Source organism: Cetorhinus maximus, chromosome 3 (genome assembly GCF_964194155.1).
Source record: "Cetorhinus maximus chromosome 3, sCetMax3.hap1.1, whole genome shotgun sequence".
NCBI lineage: Eukaryota > Metazoa > Chordata > Chondrichthyes > Lamniformes > Cetorhinidae > Cetorhinus > Cetorhinus maximus.
In genome coordinates, this window is record NC_135881.1 from 11,903,144 (window position 1) to 11,930,150 (window position 27,007).

Consider the following 27,007-nt stretch of genomic DNA (forward strand, 5'->3'; position numbering starts at 1 on the left):
AAACCCAGGATTACATCTAACAGAAGATGTTTTGTTTTGGATTTTGAAAGAGTGCGCTGGTTGAGTATGATCTGTATGTCTATCAAAAACAATCTAATGAACTTGCTGTCTGATTCAATCAGCCAGTCATTATGATGTATGGTCTATGTACCTGTCATCGCACTGGCTCTGAAATTCATACGTGGCATCACTCAATTGTGTGGTAGGCTGAACATTTTTTTGGACTGATGGCAGCACCCTGTTAGTGGAGAATACAGCTCACGTAGCCACTGCATAGTAGCAGTGTGAAACCTGGTGTTCAAATTTTTGAGACACTGCCCTTCAGGGCAGTTTGAGATAGGCTGGGAACTTTTCAGCTCCAGATGTGGCAGCCTTTGGCTCATTTGCGTGTTTGCATGATACGCAGCGAACAATGATCTGATTAGGATAGCCATTTCCCGTGCTCAACAAAAAGCTTTGGAAAGATATCTCTCTTTTCAGCAGTATTCAAGTTTTGTTACTGCCAAATGCCATAGCACAATATAAATACAAGTTGTAATTTTTGCAGCTGGATATTTATTGTTTATATTCTGAGGTTTAGAGTTTTAAGTAAGTGACTTTGTTGAACTGTGATTTAATTCTTAATCCACCATTGGTTCTGTTTCTTGAGTTTTGCATGCTGCCCTTGTAACGGTCAACATCAGCCAGGCTAAGTTTTTAACCATTCTCCCATTTAGGCAAGGATGTTGTGTGTTCAAGTCCTGCTCCAGAAGTTGAGCAAATAATTTAGGCTTACACCCCAGAGCTACCTTAGGATGAGATGTTAAACCAAGTTTGTTCAGCTGACGTACCCTACTGCACTATTTGTCAAAGGGTAGGAAGTTCTCCCAAATTCCTGGTCAACATTTCCCCCTCAATAAATACCACCAAAAAAATATCATTCAGTGCATGGCTATTTGTGATAATTGTTGATACAAAATTCCTGTTGCAGGAGAGCATTCTCTTGTGTCCTAGCTGATATTCCTTTCTCAACAATATCACTAAAAGAAACAAAAGCAGATTACCTGATCATTTATCACACAGTATTGTTGTTTGTGGTAGTTGTAGATACTATAAAGGCTATGGACCCTGACAACATCCTGGCAATAGTACTGAAGACTTGTGCTCCAGAACTAGCCGTGCCCCTAGCCAAGTTGTTTCAAAATAGCTGCAACACTAGCATCTACCCAACAATGTGGAAAATTGCCCAGGTATGTTCTGCCCAAGAAAACAGGACAGATCTAATCTGGCCAATTATTGCCCCATCAGTCTACCCTTGATCATCAGCAAAGTGAAGGAAGGTGATGTCAATAGTGCTATCAAGTGACACTTACACAGCAATAATCTGCTCACTGCTCAGATTGGGTTCTGCCAGGCCACTCAGCTCCTGACTTCATTACCTATACCACATTGTCTACAGCGGTTCAAGTAGGCAGCTCATCATCACCTTCTGAAGGGCAATTGGGAATGGGCAATAAAAATGCTGGCCTAGCCAGTGATGTCCACATCCCATGAATGAATAAAAATAGCCTTGCTCCAAACATAGATGGAAGAGCTGAATTTCAGAGGTGAGGTGAGAGTGACTGCCCTTGACATCAAGGCAGCATTTGACAGAGTATAGCATCAAGGAACCCTGGCAAAACTAGAGTCAATAGCAATCAGTTGCGGGGGTGGGGGGGGGTGCCGGGTGCGGGGAAACACTCCACTGGTTGGGGGCATACCTAGCCCAAAGGAAGATAGATGTGGATGCTAGAGGCCACTTATCTCAGTCTCAGGATATCACTGCTGGAGTTCTTCAGGATAGTGTCCTAGGTCCAATATATAGCTGCTGCTTTAATGATCTGCCCTCCATCATAAGGTCAGAAGAGGGGATGTTCGCTGATGATTGCAAAATGTTCAGTACCATTCTCAACTCTTCAGATATTGAAGCAGTCTGTGTCCATATGCACCCAGATCTGGACAACATTCAGGCTTGGGCTGACAAGTGGCAAGTAACATTTACACCACACAAGTGTGAAGCAATGACCATCTCCAACAAGAGAGAATGCACCCATTTCCCCTTGACATCAAATGGCATTACCATCACTGAATCCCCCACTATCAACATCCTGGGGGGTTACCATTGACCAGAAACTGAACTGGACTAGCCATTTAAATACTGTGGTTACAAGAGCAGGTCAGAGGCTGGGAATTCTCTGGAGTGTAACTCACTCCTGACTCCCCAAAGCCTGTCCACCATCTACAAGGCACAAGTCAGGAGTGTGATGGAATACTCTCCACTTGCCTCGATGAGCGTGACTCCAACAACACTCAAGAAACTCGACACCATCCAGGACAAATCAACCTTCTTGATTGGCACTCAGTGCAGCACCTTAAACGTTCATTCCCTTCACCGCCAACACACAATGGCAGCAGTGTGTATTGTATACAATATGCACTACAGCAACTCACCGAGGCTCTTTCAACAGTCCCTTCTAAACTTACAATCTCTGTCAACTAGACAAACAAGAACAGCAGATGTGTGGGAACACCGCAATCTGGAACTCCTCCTCCAAGCCACACACCATCCTGACTTGGAACCAAATTGCTGTTTCTTCACTGTTGCTAGTTCCAAATCCTGGAACTCCCTTCCTAACAGCACTGAGGCTGCACATGGATCACATGGATTGTAGTGGTTGAAGAAGGTGTCTCACCAGCGCCTTGTCAAGGGCAATTAGGGATGGGCAACAAATGCTGGCCTAGCTAGCGACACCCACATCTCGCAAAAGAGTAAAAAAAATGCTCGCCTTTGCAAATCGGTTGCAGCATTTCCTACACTACAACAATGATTGCTTTTCCAAAACACTGTGTGGGCTCAGGCCATGAGAGGCACTAAATAGATGCAAGCCCCTCTTTTTATATAACAACAGTTATGTAAAAACAACACTCCAAGAGCCATGATGTTGAGTGCCTTCAGATGTTTCAACGATGTGATATTTATTCTTTAAATAGGATAAAAAGAATTTGTTCTTTTTTATTGCATTTATTTGTCCTTAGGATGCCCAAGTCTTTGCAGTCAACTGGGATTGTTTTGAAGTTGGTCTCTGTTCTAATGTTGGCTAGTGCAGCTGCCAATTTGCCAGCTATGCTGCGATGAATAAACAGGTGTTCTGTTTTTCAGTGGTGTCAGTTGAGAGATGAATGTTGGCGAGATCACCCCTGCTGGTCTTTGCTTTTGTGACAAGCGGGCAACTGAGCTTTGATTTAACATTCCGTCTGAAAGAAGGCACCTCCAACACTGAGTGTCAGCATAGATTAGGTGCTCAGGTCTTCAGACTGAGGCTTGAACCCATGACCTCTGACATAGAGCAAAGAATGCTACAGCTGATATGTAAAAACAAAAGAAACATAAGAAATTTGTTGTGTTGCTCTTGCAGGAACTTGTGAATCTGTTGTTAACCGGCAAAGCTGTCTCCAATGTTTTCAATGACGTCGTAGAGTTGGATTCTGGCAATGGCAACATCACAATCCTCAAAGGAATTTCAGGACGCAGTGACATAGGACTGCTGTCGCTGTTTGAGCACTACAGTATCTGCAAGGTATGTGCCCTGAGACCACAGTGCCCGGAGCATCCCATTGCATGTTATTGAATAGCCCTTGTGGTAGCAGTTTCCTATCTGCAAGGTATGTGCCCTCGGCCCACTGGTTTTGACGCAGCAAATGGTGGAAGTATAGCCAGGTAGAGACGCTTTAGTGAGGTTCAAGGTGTTGCCATCCATGAGTTAAGTTTCAGTCAAAGGCAGGATGTTTATGCAATTATTACACAAGAAGGTCATGGAGGGCCTTGAGTGAACAAAACGTTCATGAGGGAAATGCAAAAAGAGCCAGCGTTGAGCTAGGAGACCTAAGGGGGGCAATCATGGGCGGGGAAGCTGGGAAGGTTATCCCCAATGGCTGTACTTGGTGAGCAAGTTGACAAAAGGAGATGGTTGGATTGGGATTGACATTTGTAAAGAAGTCAATGATGGCTCTTGAAAAAGTAGATAGCCACATTCTTATTCAGTGGGAAGATGGACTAGGAAGGCAGTACAATATTGATGAGTTGGTATTGAGAACAAGAAATGGGGAATTACCCAAGAGGGGAATAATGAAGGCGCCAGCATGACTGAGCGACAGGGTGGGTAATAAAAGAAGGTGCATTTATGTGGCATCTTTCATAACCTCAATGTCCAAAAGCACTACTGAAGTGTAGCCACTGTTGTCATGTAGGATGTGCAGCAGCGAATTGAGCACATCAAGGCCCCACCAAGGTGCTTAGGAAATGAGACAGACTCAACAAAGGCTGAGGAAAGTAATAGGCTCAGGACTGGATCCCAAACAACAGCTGGGAAATCTGCATGCGCTTGGACACAGGGAATGCAGATTGCATAGGCCTGACAGAGATCAGGAGAGATCTGTCCTTGTCATAAATAGAGATGGGGTGGAGATGATATAGAAGAGGCCAAAACTAAAGTCTGAGGCCATGATCACTGCCACCTTTCAGTTCCTCTTTAAGTCACACACCAGCCTGACTTGGAAGTATGTTGCTGCTCCTGCATCATCACTTAGTCCAAAATCCTGGAGCTCCCTACATAAGACTTGGAGTGGGTGTACCTACACCACATGGATGGCAGTGGTTCAAGGAGGCAGCTCATCATCACTTTCTGAAGGGCAATTAGAGGTGGGCAATAAATGCAGGCCTTGCCAGCGATGGTCACATCCTCTGAATGAATGAATGATTTAAAAAAATATGCATTTTTTTAATTCATTGCATATATGCAATATTTTGGAGGTGGCAACAAGCAGGCATTTCTGCGGATTAGGTGAGAGAGACAGCAAGGGGAAGAGCCAAGGGCCTTTTGTGAAAGAGCAAGTCGGCAGAGTAAGACAGCAGGCAGCAAGAGCCCACACTGGTAAAACCTAAGGAGGCTGGATGAAGGCAAGAGCAAAACATGTGATGTTTTAAGGCATGTGGGCATCGCTGGCTCGGACAACATTTATTGTCCATCCCTAATTGTCCTTGAGAAGGTGGTGGTGAGATGCCTTCTTGAACTACTGCACTCCCAGTAGTATAGGTACACCTACAGTGCTGTTAGTGAGGGAGTTCTGGGATTTTGATTCTTTGACAGTGAAGAAACAGCAATATATTTCCAATTTAGGATGGTGTGTGGCTTGGAGGGGAATCTGTAAATGGTGGTGTTACCATGCATCTGCTGCTCTTGTCCTTCGGTAGAGGTCGTGCGTTTGGAAGGTGCTGTCGAAGGAGCCTTGGTGAGATGGTCAGAAGTTTATTGAAGGTATGTTATCTGGAAGTGCAGTGTTGTTGGTTGAGGGAGATGTGGGTTAGCAGTTTCAGAATTAACCCAGGACCTCCTTGCTGTAGCACGGAGTGTGAACCCATTCTGCTTGACCGAGTGATTTGTGTTTGTTTTGCCCTTCTATACCTCTCTGAATGATAGGCTGTGACAACATCACACTACCAGTATGTCTGCTGCAGTTTTTAGTCCTTTAGAGTGGAAGCAAAGTTCTAACCTCACTAATAGGGGAGGAGCTCCAGCCAGATGGTGATGTGAGCTTATCCAACGATAAGCTCTCAACACCATCGTCACATCAAACACAACTTCCCAGCATTGAAGCCAAGTTTTGTGCAGCAGGCCGTTTCCGGTTCCTTTAGCAAAATCAATTGCCATCACTGTATGATGCTGTTGTCAGTTCATCTTTCAAAGCTCCATTCGTCAGCACCATTGTCTCCAATCTCCTGTTTACTGCAGTGAAACCAACAAATCTAGTGAGAAGAAACAGAAAACTCAAAAAAATCTTCAATTTTTCAGTAAGTTTCATATTTGTCCATCAGGTGGGCAAGCAGGAGAGGGGTAAGAATGCATGTCAGATTTATACTGACTGCTTTATGAACACCACTCTCCCCTTTGTCTCTTATTGGATGTTCTGTGTGTTCAACTCATTTTTCTGTCCTTTTATGTCCTCAGCCAGCTCCAATCTCATAGCAAGTGGCTGTTTGAACCTTAGAATGATGCAACATAGAAAGAAGCCATTCGGCCCGACATGCAGATGTTGGTTAAGTCCAGAATTGGGTGCAGTTGTGAGTCTTAATGGAAGAATAATTAAAAAAAAAATATATTCTGGGTTCATGTATTACTTTAGCGAGGTGCAGGAGGGTAGCTAGCATTAATGGAACCATAATCCCAGCAAGGAGTAGATGCCAACAGAGAAGGAGGGGAGAAAATCAGAACAGGGAGGCATGGAATGCAATGGTCAGAGGAGTTTGAAGATACTGTTGCTGAAATGCTGTGAATAAAATCAGAATGCAAGTAGGCACAGGAGTAGGCCATTCAGCCCCTTAAGCTTACTTCACTTTTTATTCATTGATGGAATGTGGACGTCATTGGCCAGGCCAGCATTTATTGCCCATCCCTCATTGACCTTGAGAAGGTGGTGTTGAGCTGCCTTCTTGAATCGCTGCGGTCCATGTGGTGTAGGTACACCCATAGTGCTGTTAGGGAGGAAGTTCCTGGATTTTGACCCAGTGACAGTGAAGGAACGACGATATATTTCCAAGTCAGAATGGTGAGTGACTTAGAGGGGAGCTTGCAGGTGGTGATGTTCCCATGTATCTGGTACCCTTGTCCTTCTAGATGGTGGTGGTCGTGGGTTTGGAAGGTGCTGCCTAAGGAACCTTGGTGAGTTCCTTCAGTGCATCTTGTAGATGGTACACACTGCTGCCACTGTTCGTTGGTGGTGGAGGAGGGAGTGATGCCAATCAAGCGGGTTTCTTTGTCCTGGATGGTGTCAACTCCTTGAGTATTGTTGGAGCTGCACTCATCCAGGCAAGTGGGGAGTATTCCATCACACTCCTGACTTTTTTTTCCCCTCTTTATTCTTTCATGGGATATGGGTGTCGCTGGCAAGGCCAGCATTTGTTTCCCATCCCTAACTGCCCCTTGAACTGAGTGGCTTGCTGGGCCATTTCAGAGGGAAGTTAAGAGTCAACCACATTTCTGTGGGTCTGGAGTCACATGTAGGCCAGACCATGTAAAGATGGCAGATTTCCTTCCCTCAAGGACATTAGTGAACCAGATGAGTTTTTACGATAATCAGTGATAGTTTCATGAGTAACATCACTGAGACTAGCCTTATATTCCGGATTTATTAACTGAATTCAAATTCCACCAGCTGCCATGGTGGGATTTGAACCCATGTTCCTAGAGTATTAGCCTGGACCTCTGGATCACTAGTCCAGTGACATTACCAGTATGCCACCATCTCCCCTGCCTTGTAGATGGTGGACAGGCTTTGGGGAGTCAGGAAGTGAGTTACTCACTGCAGGATTCCTAGTCTCTGACCTACTCTTGTAGCCACAGTAATTATATGGCTAGTCCAGTTACGTTTCTTGACAATGGTAAGCCCCCAGGATGTTGGTAGTGGGGAATTCAGTGATGGTAATATCATTGACTGTCAAGGGACGATGGTTAGATTCTCTCTTGTTGGAGATGATCATTGCCTGGCACTTGTGCACGCAAATGTTACTTGCCACTTGTCAGCCCAAGCCTGGATATTTTCCGGGTCTTGCTGCATTTGGACACGGACTGCTTCAGTATCTGAGGAGTCGTGAATGGTGCTGAACATTGTGCAATCATCAGCGAACATCCCCACTTCTGACCTTATGATGGAAGGAAGGTCATTGATGAAGCAGCTGAAGAAGGTTGGGCCTAGGACACTCCCCTGAGGAACTCCTGCAGTGATATCCTGGAGCTGAGATGACTGACCTCCAACAACCACAACCAACTTCCTTTGTGCTAGGTATGACTCCAACCAGTGGAGAGTTTTCCCCCTGATTCACATTGACTCTAGTTTTGCTAGGACTCCTTGATGCCACACTCTGTCAAATACTGCCTTGATGTCAAGGGCAGCCACTCTCACCTGACCTCTGGCATTCAGCTGTTTTGTCCAAGCTTGAACCAAGGCTGTAATGAGGTCGAGCTGAGTGGCCCTGGTGGAACCCAAACTGACCATCAGTGAGCAGGCTATTGCTAAGTAAGTGCCACTTGATAGCACTGTTGATGACCCCTTCCGTCACTTTATCGATGATCGAGAGTAGACTAATGGGGCAGTAATTGGCTCAGTTAGATTTGCCCTGCCTTTTGTGTACAGAAAATACCTGGGAATTTGCCACATTGCAGGGTAGATGCCAGTGTTGTAGCTGTACTGGAACAGTTTGGCCAGTGGCAGGGCACGTTCTGGAGCACAAGTCTTCAGTACTATTGCTAGAATATTGTCAGGACCTATAGTCTTTTGCAGTATCCAGTGCCTTCAGTCATTTTTTTGATATCACATGGGGTGAATTGAATTGGCTGAAGACTGGCATCTGATGCTGGGGCCCTCTGGAGGATGTTAGATTGTTGAGAGGTTAGATTGGTTAGATTGTGCCTGATTACAACACAAAACTAAATGGGAATGTGAGTGGTGAGGAGGATGATAAGAAGCTTCAAGGCGATTTAGACAAATTGAGTGAGTGGGCAAATACATGGCAGACGCAGTATAACATGGATAAGTGAGAAGTTATTCACTTTGGTAGGAAAAACAGAATGGCAGAGTATTATTTAAATGGTGATAAATTGGGAAATGTTGATGTACAAAGGTCCTTGGTGTCCTTGTACACCAATCACTGAAAGCAAACATGCAGGTGCAGCAAGCAGTTAAGAAGGCAAATGGTACATTGGCCTTCATTGCAAGAGGACTTGAGTACAGGAGCAAGGATGTCTTAGTACAGCTGTACAGGGTTTTGGTGAGACCACACCTGGAGTATTGTGTGTAGTTTTGGTCTCCTTACCTAAGAAAGGATATACTTGCCATAGTGGGAGTGCAGCAGTGGTTCACCAGACTGATTCCTGGGATGGCAGGATTGCAGTATGAGGAGAGATTGGGTCAACTAGGACTGCATTCCCTGGAGTTTAGAAGAATGAGAGGGGATCTCATTGAAACGTAAAAAAGTCTGACAGGGCTGGGCAGACTGGATACAGGGATGATATTTCCTCTGGCTGGGTCTAGAACCAAGGGGTCGCAATCTCAGGATATGGGGTAGGCTGTTTAGGACTGAGATCAGGAGAAACTTCTTCACTCAGAGGGTGGTGAACCTGTGGAATTCCCTACCACAGAGGGCTGAGGAGGCCAAGCCACTAAATATATTTAAGAAGGAAATCGATAGATTTCTAGACCCTAAAGGCATCAAGGGGTATGGGGAGAGAACTGGACTATAACGCTGAGATAGAGGACCTGCCATGATCATATTGAATGGTGAAGCAGGCTTGAAGGGCTGAATGACCTATTGCTGCTTCTATTTTTTCTATGATTTGTTCTTTTCCTCAACTGCATTTACCCACCTTTGCTCCACTTTACTTCATACTCTTACCCAAGAGAAATCTGTCCAATTGACCCCCAGCATCCACAGCCTCTTTGGGCAGAGAACTTCAGATTTCTACAACCCTTTGTGTCCAAGTACATCCTGATTTGACTCCTGAATGGGCTAACCTTAATTTTAAGATTGTCAGCTTATTCGTGATTCCTTTACTAGAGGAAATAGTTTTTCCATAGTTATTCTATTGAATCCATTTTTTTTATCATTTTGAGCACCTCAATCAGCACATTCCTGGACCTTCTATACATGAAAACCCTTCAGCTCTTGGTCCTATTTTGTATGATCCTCGTCGCAGTTAACAAATCAATGATTTGGTATACAGGGCCATAGAGGAGCCTGTGAATACCCTTTCTCTTGGATAAAAAAAGTTTTATTTATTTGGAGAATGTTACATATTGAAATCCGAAAACCCTGAAAAGCCAGAGTCTCCTTTCTGGGAGAACCAGAAACTGATGAAAATAGGATTTGCCCACAAATGAGGGGATGCACAAAAGGCTAGAACTAGAGGACTACAGAGATCTTGGGAGGGTTGCAGAATCATAGAAAATTTCAGCAAAGAGGCTATTCAGCCCATCAAGTCTCAGAATCCAATAGAAGAAGGTCCTCTGGGGAAAAGTGATCATAATACAATTGAATTCCTATGAAGTTTGACACTCCAGTCCCAAACAAAAGCCAAGTACGTAGGGATGAGAGGAGAGCTGGCTAAGGTTGATTGGGTAGATAGACTAAAAGATATGACACTGAATAAACAGTAGGAAACAATGATTCAAAATGTTAACAAAAAACATTCCATTAAAAACAAAAACTCACTAAGAAAAGATCCACTTGTGGCTTACTAATGAAGTTAGGTTAAAAGAAGAGATTTATAATGTGGCAAAGAGTAGTAGCAAGTCTGAGGATTGGGAGTGCTTTAGAAATGAGCAAAGGGCAAGCAAAAAGTTGATAAAAAGGAAAAAAATAAAGTAAACTAGCCAGGCTGGCCATGGCCAATGGTTTGCCAATGTCCTTTAGGGAAAGAAATCTGGCATCCTTACCTGGTATAGCTTACATGTGATCCAAACCCATACCAATGTGGTTGACTCTTAAACGCCCTCTGAAATGGCCTAGCAAGCCTCTCAGTTGTATCAAACCACTACGAAGTCTAAAAGTAATGAAACTGAACAGACCACCCGGCATCAACCTAGATAGAGAAAACTGTAGTATAGGGTTAATGTGGGACTGAGTACAGTACTTGCCCACACAGTGATGTAGGCAAGCGCTTGACCTGCACCCAGGGTCAGTGTGCTGTTGGACAGAGCCGTGTGCAGACCTAAGCATGGAGACAGCTCCAAGTTTGTGCCTTTTACTGTATATTTGTAAATAGTTCGAAGACTTAATAAGGACGTGCAGTTAACCTGCTAAAGTCCACAAAGATTTCATCAAACCTACCAAGATGTAACCAACAACCCAGAACATGGTGGCAGCTCGTGGGAAAAAACCAAAGCATCGCTAAAATGGAGAGACAAACCAAAATGCTGGAAGACTGAGGGAGAATTCAGCAAAGCAGTCCACCCTGGAAAGAAGCTCCAGAAGCACGGGGCAGAGGAAAATTCGCCAAGAAAAAAGTTCCAATAAAATTCCTTGCTGTAGAAGAAGACTCCATTGCAGTTCCTTTGGAAGTCCACCTTCAAATCCCAGAATGCAGAGTCAGTAGAGTGAGCTAAATCTTTTTAAAACTCCAGGCTACAGCAAGCCCTGAGAAATCTTTAAATAATTCGGAGTCAGAAGTGCAGTTTGAAAAAACTCGTCACTAAAACCCAATCCTCGAGTCAGGATGACATCCGAGCTCTCTCCAAAATGAAAGAAAAAATTAATTGAATCCTCTGGAAGAATCGCGACTTTTTAAGCCCAACTAAAAGCAAGCAGAAGCCAGGATTCGATGAATTTGTGACTTTAAAGTAAAACATGGAGGAAGAGAACTCTGCAGGCAACTGTTCCAGGCAACCATTGTTGAAAACTTTTTCAAGCTGAGTATGATCATCTTTGTAGTGGAGCCCGCAAAACTGGTAAGTGCGAGAAATCTCTGTCTCCAGGAGAAGGGCGACGCCACCTTGAAGTTTTAAGAGCTCCTGACGCACAGCAAGAACCTACACTTTTATTAAAAATATGGCCACGGATCAGAATTCCACTCTTTCAGATGAATTCGGACTTGACCAAGGTCCAGATCAATCACAAAATTGGGTGTCTTGGAGAAGAGAATTTTTAAATTGAGGGAGTACATCATGTCTAAGTAGAAAATCAGAAAAAGTCCAGATTAATACCTTTTTATACTCGTTTGGCGAATTTGCTGATGAAGTAATCCTAATGCAGTGCATTGAGTCCTTAACCAGCTTTTCATCTTTAAGTTGTCAAGTGCACAGAGCTTAAAAAGAGGCTTAGAAACCCTCTGTAAAAGTACAAAAGGGCAAAAGACGATACCCAAGCAAACCACACAAAGGCACCAGAGAGCCAGGGAGCTTCCAGAAGACCCAAAGATATATCTTTTTGGAGATCCTGACATGTTTCCAGAACTGCAATTGCAGGTGGCAGGACAGAGTGTGCAGCTGGCACTGAATGACAAGGACAAAACCCTGCTACAGGTAGAACAAGAAAAATCAGAAGTAAAATCAGAAAATGCTTGCATCGAAGCTGAATTGGAAGATTTGAAAAATAAAGTTCAAGCTGAGTATATACCTTTGAGAACACACTATAAACTAAAGTCTTCAATTAAGTAAACTGTTCGAAATCTGAACAAACATTTTTCTGAGGCATCACAAAGGTACCAGGAGAAATGACAGCCCTGAATTCCACAGTTGGCAAATAAGGAGTGTGAGTTGGGAAAACTCAGCCGGGCATAAAAGCAGACAGAAAATATACTCAAAGACGTTGTGGCCTTGAAAGACTCTTTGAAGAACCAATATGTTCCCCAGGAACAATACGAGAAGTTAAAAAAGTTGAATACTACTTCAGAAGAAGTTGTGGCGGAACTGTCAGTAGTGACAAAGCAATACACTGAAGCATAGAGTGAAAAGGCCAAACAATAAACAGTTGAAAGAACAGCTAATTGTCCTTCAAGATCAAATTCAAAAAACATACATAACCCTTCAGCAGCATGAAGGAATAAAAACTACTTGGAACAACAGAATGGTGGAACAGCAGAACAAACTTGATGAGACTCTGTACATTGTAAGAAAACTCAAGGCGAAGTAATTGAGGCTTTGTAACAAAAAGGAAAATCTGTTGAAAGACCTTCACATGCTACAAGGATCCCTCAGGTCAAAGTTTTTTCCTCTGGAAAATTACGAAGTGAAACAAAATGAATTTAATTCCATTTTGAAAGAACTGAAGAACCAGTTGGCAGAGAAGACTCAGGAATGTTCTATATTCCAGGAGGAAACCAAGAGGGACAAGAAAGAGATTGCAGAGCTAAAGAAAATGGTGGGACATTTGGAAGAAAATTTAGAAAAACATTACATTTCCAAAGATATCTATGAAGAGATGAGAATTAAGAACCTAGAATGGCAAGAGAAAGTAGAACTTCTCACAAAAGAAATTAAGAGTCTCAGAAACAATTGGCAGAAGTGGAATTACAGAATGTGAGCTTGAAGGATTTCACGGAGGAATTATGTTCTGTGAAACAAAAACTGATCAGTGTGGAGAACCAACTTTCATGTACAAAAGATGAGCTTGTAAAGGAAAAACGGGAACTGATGAGAACACTAGAATGTTGCTCACAGGAAGTAGAACACTTGAAAGAGGACTTGAAACGCTTAAATGGCCAACTTGAAGAAGCAAATTCATCAAAGATGGATATTCAGTTAAAACTTGATGAGCTTCAAGCATCAGAAGCCTTTATTAAATTTTGTGGAAAGTGCCTAGAAGAGGAGAAGGAATTGCTGATGACTCTAGAACAGTTGGTTGGAAGCAGAATTAGCAACCAAAACTGATGAACTTCTTGAACTTTGGTCCAATCTGACCAACATGAAGGTTGAAATACACTATGTGGAAGAGCAAATCCAGACTTTGAAAGCAGAAAAGAGAAATTCTATGAAACAGACTGACGGCCTAACGAGCGAATTGCAAGAGTCCAAGCAGGAGTCAGTGACCATGGAAGAAAGTTTCTGATCAGAACCGAATGCCGAACTGAAGCTGTCAAATCTATGTAAGAGTTCAGTGGATAGCTCTGAAACAAAGAGAACTCAACTTAGCAGAGCAGTTGCTGAGCTAAATGGGAAGAATCGTAAGCTCGAAAGACAACTGGAAAAGAAGAAAACACTCAAAAATTTGAGTAAAATTGTGAAACAAGTCAGATCGAGGGTTCCATTTTTGAAACGTAAATTTCCACATACGTCGTGATGACGGAACAAGCGAAAGCAATGACAAGGAGACGAATTCAATGTATGTCCACCTGTTAGAGTAGCAACCACCAAACAGTCCAACTGACCAGGTGCGGTTCAACATGAAAGAATGGAAGAAAAGGATGAAAGCATACCCAGATGACAGAACAACCTCCAAACCTACAGAAAGAACCAGCAGCGACAGAGCCTACCCCTCCTCCAACAGTAGAGCAAACAAGACACGGAATGGTTATAAAGCCTCCAGGCCGTCTGAACCTTTGAATTCAAGGACTTGAAGGGGGAGATGGAGTAATGACAATGTAATAATAACAATGTAAGACACAAGGTAAACTATAAATTACTTAAAATGCATTGGATAAAGATTTGGGGGGAGGTGTAGTATAAGGGTCTGGCACAAATAGGGTTAATGTAGACTAATGCAGTGATGTAAGAGAACACATGACCCCAGAGTCAGTGTAGTGTGCAGACCTAATCATGGAGACAAATCCTCGCTTGTACCCTTTACTGTATAATTGTAAATAGTTCCAGCAGTTAATAAAGGCTTACAGTTAACCACTAAAGGCTACGAAGACTTCATCAAACCTACCAAGATATAACTAACATTCCACAACAGAAACGACAACAGCGAACCAGCCCAGTCAATCCTGCAAAGTCCTCCTTACTAACATCTGGGGCGAGGTTGTGGCAAAATCGAGTGAACTGTTCCGCAGGCTAGTCACTAAATCGTATCTTACAGAAAACATACCAGACACCACTATTACCATCCCTGGATATGCCCTGTCCTACCGGCAGGACAGACCCAGCAGAGGTGGCAGCACAGTGGTACACAGTCAGGAGGGAGTTGCCTTGGGTATCCTCAACATTGACTCCAGACCCCATGAAATTTCATTGCATCAGGTCAAACATGGGCAAAGAAACCTCCTGCTGATTACCACGTACTGCCCTGCTTCAGCTGATGAATCAGTACTCTTTCTTGTTGGACACCAATTGGAAGAAGCACTGAGGGTGGCAAGGGCACAGAATATACTCTGGGTGGGGAACTTCAGTGTCATCACCACTGTTCTAAATGGGTTAGATTGTAAACAGATGTAGCAGCTCAAATCTGGGCGTTCATGAGGCGCAGTGGTCCACTAGCAGCAGCAGAATTGTATTCCACCACAACCTGCAACCTCGTGGCCCGGCATATTCCTACTCCACCATTGCCATCAAGCTGGTGGATCAACCCTGCTTCAGTGAAGAATGCAGGACGGCATGTAGCACCAGGCATATCTAAAAATTAGGTGTCAAACTGGTGAAGCTACAACACAGGACTACTTGGGTGCCAAACAGCGGAAGCTGCATGCGATAGATGTAACTAAGTGATTCTATAACCAACAGATGAGATCTAAGCTCTGCAGTGCTCCCACATCCAGTCGTCATTGGTGGTGGACAATTAAACAACTAACAGGAGGAGAAGCGTCCACAAATATCCCCATCCTCAATGATGGGGGAGCCCAGTACATGAATGCAAAAGACAAGGTTGTGGAATTTGCAACCATCTTCAGCAAGAAATGCAGGGTGCATGATCCATCTCTGTCCCTCCGGGGGTCCCTAGCATCTCACATGCCAGTCTTCAGCAAGTTAGATTCACTCCGCGTGATATCAAGAAACAATGAAGGCACTGGATACTGCGAAGGCTATGGGCTCTGACAACATTCTAGCAAAGTACCGAACTTGCGCTCCAGATCTAGCTGCAGCCTTAGCCAAGCTGATCCAGTACAGCTACAACGCTGGCATCTACCTGGCAATTTTTTTAATTCATTCATGGGATGTGGGCATCACTGGCTACACCAGCAGCTATTTCCCATCCCTAATTGCATTTGAGAAGATGGTGGTGAGCTGCCTTTTTGAACTGCTGCAGTCCATGTGTTATAGGCACACCCACACCCTGTTAGGGAGGAAGTTCCAGGATTTTGACCCAACAACAGTGAAGGAACGGTGGTATATTTCTAAGTTGGGATGGTGAGAGCTTGGAGGGGAACTTCCAGGTGGTGGCACTCCAAGTTACCTGCTGCCCTTGCCCTTCTAGATGGTAGTGGTCGTGGGTTTGGAAGGTGCTGTCAAAGGAGGCGTGGTGAGTTCCTGCAATGCATCTTGTAGATGGTACACACTGCTGCCACTGTGTGTCGGTGGTGGAGGGAGTGAATGTTTGTTGATGGGGTGCCAATCAAGTGGGCTGCATTGTCCTGGATGGTGTCAAGCTTCTTGAGTGTTGTTGGAGCTGCACTCATCCAGGCAAGTGTGATTATTCCATCACACTCCTGACTTATGCCTTGCAGATGGTGCACAGGCTTTGGGGAGTCAGGAGGTAAGTTACCCGTTGCAGGATTCCTAGCCTCTAACCTGCTCTTGTAGCCACACTATTTGTATGGCTAGTCCAGTTAGGTTTCTGGTCAATGGTAACCCCCAGGATGTTGATAGTGGGGGACTCAGTGAAGGTAATGCCATTTAATGCCATGGGGCGATGGTTAGATTCTCTCTTGTAGGAGATGGTCATTTTCTGGCACTTGTGGGCGTGAATGTTAATTGCTACCTGTCAGCCCAAGCCTGGATATTGCCCAGGTCTTGCTGCATTTGGGCATGGGCTGCTTCAATATCTGAGGAGTTGCAAATGGTGCTGAATATTATGCAATCATCAGTGAACATCGCCACTTCTGACCTTGTGATGGAAGGAGGGTCATTGATGAAGCAGCTGAAGATGGTTGGGCCTAGGACACCACCCTGAGGAACTCCTGCCGTGATGTCCTAGAACTGAGATGATTGACCTCCAACAACCACAACCATCTTTCTTTGTGCTAGGTATGATTCTAGTGGAGAATTTCCCCCTGATTCCCATTGACTCCAATTTTGCTAGGGCTCCTTGATGCCACACTCAGTCAAATGCTGCCTTGATGTTAAGGGCAGTCACTCTCACCTCACCTCAGGAGTTCAACTCTTTTGTCCATGTTTGAACCAAGGCTGTAATGAGGTCAGGAGCTGAGTGGCCCTGGTGGAACCTGAAGAGTGTCAGTGAGCAGCTGTTTGCAAAGCAAGTGTCGCTTGATAGCATTGTTGATCACTTTACTGATGATGGAGAGTAGACTGATGGACAGTTATTGGACCGGTTGGATTTGTCCTGCTTTTTGTGTACAGGACATAACTATGCAATTTTCCACCTTGCTGGGTAGATCCCAGTGTTGTAGCTGTACTGGATCAGCTTGGCTAGGGCGCGGCAAGTTCTGGAGCACAATTCTTCTGTACTATTGCCGGAATGTTGTCAGGGCCCATAGCCTTTGCAGTATCCAGCACCATCAGCCTTTCTTGATATCACATGGAGTGAATTGAATTGGCTGAAGACTGGCATCTGTGATGCAGGGGACCTCTGGGGAAGGCTGAGATGGATCATTCACTCAGCACTTCTGGCTGAATATTTTTGCAAATTTGTGGAAAATTCCCCAGGTATGTCCTGTCCACAAAAAGCAGGTGAGATCCAACCCTACCATTTACCATCAGTCTACCCTTGATCATCAGCAAAGTGATGGAAGGTGTTATTGACAGTGCTATCAAGTGGCACATACTTAGCAATAATCTGCTCACTAATGCTCAGTCTGGGTTCCACCTGGGTTATTCAGCTCCTGACCTCATTATAGTCTTAATCTAAATATGGGTAAAAGAGATGAATTCAGAAGGTGATGTGAGAGTGACTGCCTTGGAAATCAAGGCAGCATTTAACTGAGTGAGGCATCAAGGAGTCCAAGTCAGTGGGAATTGGAGGGTTGGGGTGGGGGGAGGGGAAATACTATCGACTAGTGGAGTCATACCAAAGGAAGATTGTTGTTGTTGGAGGTCAATAATCTCAGTCCCAGGACATCACTGCAGGAGTTCCTGAGGGTAGTGTCCTAGGCCCAACCATCTTCAGCTGACTGTAATTTATTAACATGGATATAGGATTGGTTAATGGACAGGAAGCAGAGAGTGGGGATAAAGATTGGCCAGGATATTAAACTATTCTTAACATAATTATGTTTATCTCTGAAAATATGGATCTTTCTCTTTTCCAGGTGGGATCCTTCCTGAAAACTCCTAAGTTTCCAATCTGGGTGGTGTGTAGTGAGAGCCACTTTAGCGTCTTATTCTGCCTGAAGAAGGAGTTGATGAGTGACTGGAAATTTGAGAGACGATTTGACCTCTATTACTATGATGGTCTGGCCAATCAACAGGATGAAATTCGACTCACAGTGGGTAGGTAATCTACAAAATTCCAATTTAGAGGTATTCCTGTTAGTGAAGAACTAGTTTGGTCAGACTCCATCTGGGGCAGTGTTCAGTTATGGGCCTTGCATTTGGCTTTGAGGGGGTGCAGAGCCACCAGAACGATACCAGCACTAAAAGAGCTAAATTATGAGGACAGGCTGCACAGCTTGGTGTTCCTGAGTGCAGAAGATGAAGGGGTGATCTAATTGAGGTGTTCAAGATGATTGAACGATTTGATAGGGTAGATAGAGAGAAGCTAATTCCTCTGGTTGAGGAGTCCAGAACAAGGGACCATAACCTTAACATTTGAGCTAGGTCATTCGGGGGTGCTGTCAGGAATCACTTCCTCACTGAAAGGGGAGTGGAAATCTGGAACTCTCCTTCCCAATAAACTCCCGAAGCTGGGGATCAATTGAAAATTTCAAAACTGAGATTGGTTGGTTTTCATTAGGCAATGATACCAAGGGCTACAAGACCAAGGGAGATATTGGAGTTAAGATTCAGATCAACCATAATTTAATTGAATGGCGCAGCAGGCCCGAGGGCCTGAATGGCCTATGCCTGTTCCTGTGCTGCTTTTAGCTTTTCCCTGTTTGCTTCTAAGGTTGAATGTACACATCTCAAGGCTAAAAGACTAAATAGGATGGGGCTTTGTTCTCTGCGATGGCTGAGGGGTGACCTGATAGAGGTGCTATAAGTTGTGATAGAATTTGATAGATAGATATAGAGAGAATGTTTCCACTTGTGGGACAGGGCCATAAGTATAAGATAGTCACAAATAAATCCGGTCAGGAATTCAAGAGAAGCTCTTTACCCAGATTGGGGAGAATGTGGAACTGCCTACCACATGAAATAATCGGGCCGAATAACATAGATACATTCAAGGGGAAGCTAGATAAATGCATGAGGGTGGATGAAATAGCAGGATTTGTTGATTGGGTAAGTTGAAGTAGAGTTGGAGGATGCACACGTGGAGCATAAACACCGACATGGACCAGTTGGGCTTTTCCTGTGTGTTAAATTCTTTGTAGTGTAACAATATGAACAAATGTTATGATTTAGTATTAATCCACCAAGAAACAACAGCACTTAAAAAAATAAATAAATATCATGTCCCACGAAACCGAAAGAAGACAAATCCGAAAAGAAGCATTATGAGCCAAATTGCCAGAGTTCGGGGACGTTCTAAACTAAGGCAAAAGGTTGCTGCAGATTCCAGAGTTGCAATGGAGCAAACCTCAGAACTTAGGCTTCATTCTCTCTGTGCACCTTCCTGGCATTACTATCACAATGCAAGAGGTTAAAAGGTAAATGGATAACCAACTATACCAGAGTAGTGCAGGCAGCAGTGTAACTGAGGCATTTTAACCAGCTCAGTAAAAAATAGCTCACAGGGGAAATTGCACTCAGTGAAGGTCAAATAAACAAATTTGACCAAATCAATTATTGTCTAAGCCCATCAAATCTTTAAGACACATCAGGACCATTCATCCCCAAGTCACATGAGGCAGCTTGTAAGGTTCCATCTGTGAGCTAACGGCCATTAATAAAAATGGGAAAAGTAGAAAGGGACCAGACCGTGCATAAACTGGAAAACTGCCAGCGTAAGTAGCCTGTGGAAGAAGATATTTGCCAAATCTCGTGATTCACTTGCAGAATGTTTTTGAATGTTCAGTGATTCCTGTGGGAAATGTAATATCTCTTCACGTATTTAAATTTCCCTCGCTGAAGTAGGAGAGTCTATTCAAAAGAAAAAGGTTGTGAAGTTCACAAGCGCTGTCAACGCTGCATTCTGTGAGGAAGCATGGGCAGGAAGAAAACAAAGGCAGAAGGCAGTCGAGGCAGAGAAAAAAAAAGGGTGAATTGAGGAAAGAATGGCCCCTGGAAAGAAGTGACACAGAACCCTTGTGAACCCCCTTCACATGAGCATTCTATTTCTTACCTGTATCTATGGATTTGGAATCAGCATTGAGCAAACCACACCCCCCACACCTCCCACCATCTCTGTAATCTTGCCCAGCACTAGAACCCTCCAACTCTGTGGCCCTCTACTTCTGGCCTCTTGCGCGTTCTCTATTTTAATTGTTCCACCACTGGCAGCCAGTCCTTCAACTCTCAGCGTCTCTAGTGTCCTCTCCTGCTTTAAGATGCTCCTTAAAACCTACCTTTTAGAAGAAGCTTTTAGTCATTTCCCTAATAGCTCCTTACGTGGTTGTGTCACATTTTGTTTGATAATGCTCCTATGAAGTGACTTGGAACATTTTAGTATGTTGAGGGTGGTATATAAATACAAATTGTTTTTGAGCATCAGTCAGATCAGACCATCAATAAACTTGGGTCTCTAGATGGAAAGGTCTGTGCCTAAGATTAGTTATGACCAAGGTCACCATCTAATTATTGACTTGCTTTGATGTTTGCTGCCAGCATCCCCACTCCCAGAAACAATAATGGCCCAAGTTGCTGGAAGAAATTAGACCTGTTCTCGGGAGGCTATCTTTTGTTTACTGGAACATGATGTGAATTCACATTAAGGCGGACTTCTGTCGCACATTTGTTTCCTGATTCCGATTTCTCATCTGATTATGTTGGAACAATTTGTGCAATTCAAATGGGGCGCTACAGATTTTCTTGCTGATGATTAGTTCTCGCAGTGAAACAAAGTCCCTCATGGAGGGAGAAAGTTTAGTTTCGAATCAATCTGCAGAATAAACCCCGCAGGCTAAAAGGAAATCACACATATCAGCAATCTGAAAAATGAAAAGAAAGGGCAACATTATCAAGAATGACACTTCATCAGTACTAGGGCAAGTGATTTGTTATCACCACTGCCTTCCATGCTTTTTATATAACATTGCAGTATTTGGACTGTAAGCAGCAAATATAAAAACTCCCCACACCATGAGTTCTAATGAAGGGTCCTGCCCAAAATGTTAACCTTTTCTGCCTCAGTTGCTCATTGACCTGCTCTGATATTCCAGCCCGTGTGTTTTTTTTTAAAATTTAAACATACAGAATTAGAATTTGTGGGCGGCAGTGGCATAGTGGTTTTGTCATTGGACTGGTATTCCAACGACCCAGGGTAATGAATGACCCGGGTTTGAATCCCACCACGGCAGATGGTGAAATTTGAAATCAATAAAAATCTGGAATTAAAAGTCTGATGATGATCATGAAGCCATGGCCGATTGATGTAAAAACCCATCTGGCTCACTAATGTTCTTTAGGGAAGGAAATCTACTGTCCTTACCAGGTCTGGCCTACATGTGACTCCAGACCCACAGCAATGTAGTCAACTCTTAAATTAGGGATGGGAAATAAATGATGGCCTAGCCAGCGACTCCCACATCTCATGAACGAATAATAAAAAAAGTACAGAATTAGTAACCATAATTTTGGGATCCAACTCACACCACTCTTGTCTTCCAGATGCGTCAGAGGGCTGCTCATTGGAAGGAGATGATGATTTGATTCCTCCACTTGAACTCTGCGTCAGGACAAAGTGAGTTAAATGATTTATATCCTGGTTTTTGTATGTAAATGGGACTCTGCCACATTTAACACTGAAGTCATGGAAACAACTCAGTAGAAATTTCTGGCCTATATGTAGACTTTTAAAACTCTATACATGATTGTGATTGTATAATTGACATTGTTTCTCCATTGTAGCTGGGTCAAAATCCTAGAATTTCCTACCCGAACAGCACAGAGAATTGTAAAACTAATAGGGTAGTAATGGCGGGGGATTTCAACTTCCCCAACATTAATTGGGTTAGTCATAGTGTGATAGGTTTAGAGGGAGTGGAATTCTTAAAATTCATCCAGGAGAGCTTTTTAAGCCAGTACGTAGAAGATCCTACAAGAGAGGGGGCAGTCCTGGACTTAATTTTAGGGAATGAAACCGGGCAAGTGGTAGAGGTATCAGTGGGGGAGCATTTTGCAGATAGTGATCATAACTCTGTTAGATTCAAGGTTGTTATGGAAAAGGACAAGGATGGGCCAGAAATCAGACTTCTAAATTGGGGGAAGGCCGATTTTAATAAGATCAGATATGATTTGGCCAGAGTAGACTGGGAGCAGCCACTTTGAGGTAAATCTGCATCAGAGCAGTGGGACTCATTCAAGAAGGAAATAGGGAGAGTACAGGGCCAACATATTCCTGTAAAGACAAAGGGTGGGAACAACAAATCCAGGGAACCCTGGATGTCGAGGGATATACAGGATTGGATAAAGAGAAAAAGGGAGGCTTGTGGCAGATACTGAGGGCTCAGAACAGTGGAAGCTTTAGAGGAGTATAGAATGTGGAGGGGGGAACTTAAAAAGGAAATTAGGAGAGCAAAAAGGGGGCATGAAGAAACATTGGCAGGTAAAGTAAAAGAAAATCCAAAGGTATTTTACAAGTACATTAAGAGTAAAAGGATAACTAGGGAAAGAGTAGGGCCTATTAAGGACCATAGTGGTAATTTGTTCATGGAGCCGGAAGATGTAGGTAAGGTTCTAAATGAATACTTTGTGCCAGTGTTCACAGGTGAGAGGGACGACGTGGGTATGGAATTCAGGCAGAGGATTGTGATATAATTAAATAAATTAGCATAGAAAGGGAGGGGGTTCTAAGTGGTCTGGCAGGCTTAAAAGTAGATCTCCAGGCCCAGATGAAATGTATCCCAGGCTGTTGAGTGAGGCAAGGGAGGAGATAACAGGGGCGCTGGCAATAATTTTCAATACCACTCTGGCCACAGGAGAGGTGCCAGAGAACTGGAGGACAGCCAATGTGGTACTGTTATTCAAGAAGGGAGGAAGGGATAAACCAGGGAACTACAGGCCAGTCAGTCTAACCTCAGTGGTGGGGAAACTATTGGAAGCAATTCTGAGGGATAGAATTAACCTACTCTTGGAGAGGCAGGGATTAATCAAGGACAGTCAACATTATTTTGTTAAGGGGAGGCCATGCCTGACCAATTTGATTGAATTTTTCGAAGAGGTGACCAGGTCTGTAGATGAGGGCAATGCATTTGACATAGTCTACTTGGACTTCAGCAAGGCTTTTGATAAGGTCCCGCATGGGAGACTGATAACTGATCCATGGGATCCAAGGCAATTTGGCAAATTGGATCCAGAATTGGCTGAGTGGCAGGAAGCAGAGGGTGATGGTCGAGGGGTGTTTTGGTGACTGGATGCCTGTGTCCAGTGGGGTTCCACAGGGATCGGTGTTGGGTCCCTTGCTGTTTGTGGTATATATAAACGATTTAGACTTGAATGTAGGAGGGTTGATCAGTAAGTTCGCAAATGACATGAAAATTAGTGGGGTGGTAAATAGTGAGGAGGATAGCCTTAGATTACAGGAGGATATAGACGGGCTCGTGAGATGGGCTGATCAGTGGCAAATGGAATTTAATCTGGATAAGTGTGAGGTGATGCACTCAGGCAGGACAAACAAGGCATGGGAATACATGATGAATGGTAGGACCCTGGGAAGTACAGAGGATCAGAAAGACCTTGGTGTGCATGTCCACTGGACCCTTAAGGTAGCGGGACAGGTAGATAAGGTGGTTAAGAAGGCATAAGGGATACTTGCCTTTATTAGCCGAGGCATAGAATACAAGAGCAGGGAGGTTATGCTTTAACTGTATAAAACGCTGGTTTGGCCACAGCTAGAGTATTGCGTGCAGTTCTGGAATCCGCATTATAGGAAGGATGTGATTGCACTAGAGAGAGAGTGCAGAGGAAATTTACCAGGATGTTGCCTGGGCTGGAGAGTTTTAGTTATGAGAGATTGGATAGACTGGGGTTATTTTCTCTGGAGCAGAGGAGATTGAGGGGGGACATGATTGAGGTGTATAAAATTATGAGGGGCATAGGATGGAACTTTTCACCTTGGTGGAGGGTTCAATAACCAAGGGGTATAGATTTAAGGTAAAGGACAGGAGGTTTAGAGTGGATGTGAGGAAGAATCTTTTCACCCAGAGGGTGGTGGGAATCTGGAACTCACTTCCTGAAAGGGTGGTAGAGGCAGAAACTCTCATAACATTTAAGAAGTATTTAGATGTGCACTTGCGATGCCAAGGCATACAAGGCAATGGGCCTAGTGCTGGAAAATGGGATTAGAATAGTTAGGTACTTGTTGGACCGGCACAGATTCGATGGGCCGAAGCGCCTTTTTCTGTGCTGTAGACCTCTATGACACTATGGGAGTAGATTCTGTGGCAGTGATTCAAGAAGAAGGCCTGCCACCTTTTCAAAGGCAACCAGGAATGAGAAATAAATGTCCCTCCTCACAGATCCTTTTCAGTGATGCCCACATCTCGAGAATGAATTGGAAATAAGTTATGCTTTTCTCCTTCTGTCTGCCTGCCTCTGTTGATGAAACATAGGAGTGGGAGGAAGCTATTCAACCCCTCAAGTCTGTTCCATTATTCAATTAGATCATGGCTGATCCGTGTGTCAACTCCATCTGCCTGCCTTGGTTCCATATCCTTAATACCTTTTCTTAAGACATTGGCTTATTGTGTGACACAGTTCCAAAGGGTGGTAGCCTTCTGGTATATTGGCAAGAGGCCATTATTCATGTGTTTTTCCTTGGGGGCTCACATTCCTCTGTGCAATATTAGCATATAATATGCTGGTATATAAAAAAAAACCCTCTCATTTATTCAACACCTTTCATTTTCTCAGCCCTTCCCAAAGTGCTTTACAGTCAATGAAGAACTTTTATACCAATAGCACACAGCATGCTCCCACAAATAGCAACAATGTGATCATGACCAGATTTTTTCCTTAAACCGACTTAGCCATTCATTGTCAGACCTAACTGGACATAAAGCACTGTTGGGTCTTATTCTGCTTTGCCAAAGCTCCTCATTATTCTAGGATCATCCTGGAAAGCAAAGATAACCACTGATTTGTAACAGTCCCTCTACGCAGCTGAGAAGTTTGCCTGTTTATATTACCGCGTGTGCCATATTCATTAACCTCTCTCCCTTGCCTTCTACTCCCCTCGCATCCAACAATTCCGAGGTGCTCGTAGACTTCTTTGTCACTAAGATTAGGATTGTCCACTCAGCTACCTTTGCCACTGCCCTCCCTTCCCCTAGCCCGACCCAAAGTACCTCTAAGGTACTATCCTATCCCTATCCAAGCCCTATACTTTCATCTTTCTCTAGCTTCTCTGCTGTCTCCCTTTATTCCTACTCCAAGTTCATCTTGCCCATGAGACCTATTGCCTCCTTCCTTGACCATATCCTGCCAAATTGTTGACCATTCAATTCCCCATCCTGGACTCGTTCCTCTGCCTTTGCTGAAAAAAAAACCCTTGACTCCTCTGTCCTTACTGCTCCATCTCCAACCTCTTTCCTCTCCAGAGTAGTTGAACACGCCGTCACCCACCAAAGCCTTCCTTTCTTAGAACTTCATGTTCAAATCCCTCCAGTCAGGTTTCTGCCCTGCCACAGTACCAAAATGGTTCTCAGCAAAGTCACAAGTTACATATATGACTGTGACAGAGGTAAACTGTCTCATCTCCTCCTTGAGCTCTCTGCAGCCTTTGACAAGGTTGACCACCCCATCCTCCTCCAGCACTTCTCCTCTGTCATCCAGCTAGGTGGACTACTGGGTGGTTCCATTTTTATCTATCCAGTTGTAGCCGAAGAATCATCTGCTGCGTCTTCTGTTCCAACCCTTGCATCATTACCACTGGAGCCCTGCAAGGGTCTATCTTTGGCACTTTCATCTAGATGCTGAGTCCTGGAATGGCAGGATTGACCTATGAGGAGAGATTGAGGAGACTGGGCCTGTGTATTCTCTAGAGTTTAGAAGAATGAGAGGTGATCTCATTGAAACATACAAAATTCTTACAGGGCTCGACAGGGTAGATGCAGGAAGGATGTTTCCCCTGGCTGGGGCACCTAGACCAGGGCACAGTACCTTAGAATCAGGGGCAAGCCATTTAGGACTGAGATGAGGAGGAATTTCTTCACTCAGAGGCTGGTAAATCTCTGGAAGTCTCTGTCCCAGAGAGTTATGGAGACTTAGTCATTGAGTATGTTCAAGACAGAGATTGATAGATTTCTAGGTAGTAAAGAGGTGGCCTCTGTGGCCTCACCCCTCTGTCTTTGTAAACACCTCAGCCCTTCCGAGATCATTGCTCTCTTCCAATTAATCGCACTGCATTTTCAGCTGCTCATGGTCTCTCCCTAAACTCCTCTCCCCTTTAAGATGCTCCTTAAAACATACCTCTTTGTCCATACTTTTGGTCATCTGTTCTAATACCTCCTTATGTGGCTCACCTAAGTGCTATTTAAATGTAAGTTGTTGTTTAATCAGTGCTTTAGGGAAGACAGAGGTTAAAAACAAATTAAAATAATAAACTAAATGCAAAGATTGGGTGAAATTGTGTACATTTAGTAAAAGGTAAGATGATGGTGTAGTGGGAATTAGTCTTATAATCCAGAGGCCCAGACTAATGCTCTGGGGGCACGAGTTCAAGTTTTAAAGTATTGAATTTAAATTCAGTAAGAAAAATTCTGGAATTGAAAGCCAGTCGCAGTAATGATGCCCATGAAACTATCATTAATTGTTGTAAAAACCCAGGTGGTTCACTTTAGGGAAGGAGATCTGCCATCGTCTCCATGTGACTCTAGACCCACAGCAACATGGTTGACTCTTAACTGCCCTCTGAAATGGCCTAGCAGGTACTCAGCTGAAGGGCACTTAGGGTTGGACAACAGGTGCTGGCCTTGCCAGTGATGCTCACACCCCATGAAAGAATTTTTTAAAAAGTAGTACTTCTCCATTAGAGAGCATACTGAGTGAGAGGAAAATATCAAATAATAATATACTCGGAGGTGTGTACGATATTGAAACATGAATGGATGTTTTAGAGGATCATAGATTCTTG

The 27,007-nt window shown here is 43.9% G+C and overlaps 1 protein-coding gene across 3 annotated transcripts in view; it reads left to right on the forward strand.

Moving 5' to 3' along the window:
• mindy4 (MINDY lysine 48 deubiquitinase 4) overlaps positions 1 to 27,007 on the forward strand; it is a 170,767-nt gene that overhangs the window by 132,101 nt on the left and 11,659 nt on the right. For all 3 annotated transcript variants that reach the window (XR_013575200.1, XM_078536430.1, XM_078536436.1), the window contains exons 14-16: positions 3,435 to 3,596; positions 17,925 to 18,105; positions 21,544 to 21,616. Coding sequence is in view for 2 of the 3 variants with exons in the window: in XM_078536430.1 (XP_078392556.1) it covers positions 3,435 to 3,596; positions 17,925 to 18,105; positions 21,544 to 21,616 (416 nt within the window). In the remaining variant the exon portion in view is untranslated. The remainder of the gene's footprint in view (positions 1 to 3,434; positions 3,597 to 17,924; positions 18,106 to 21,543; positions 21,617 to 27,007) is intronic.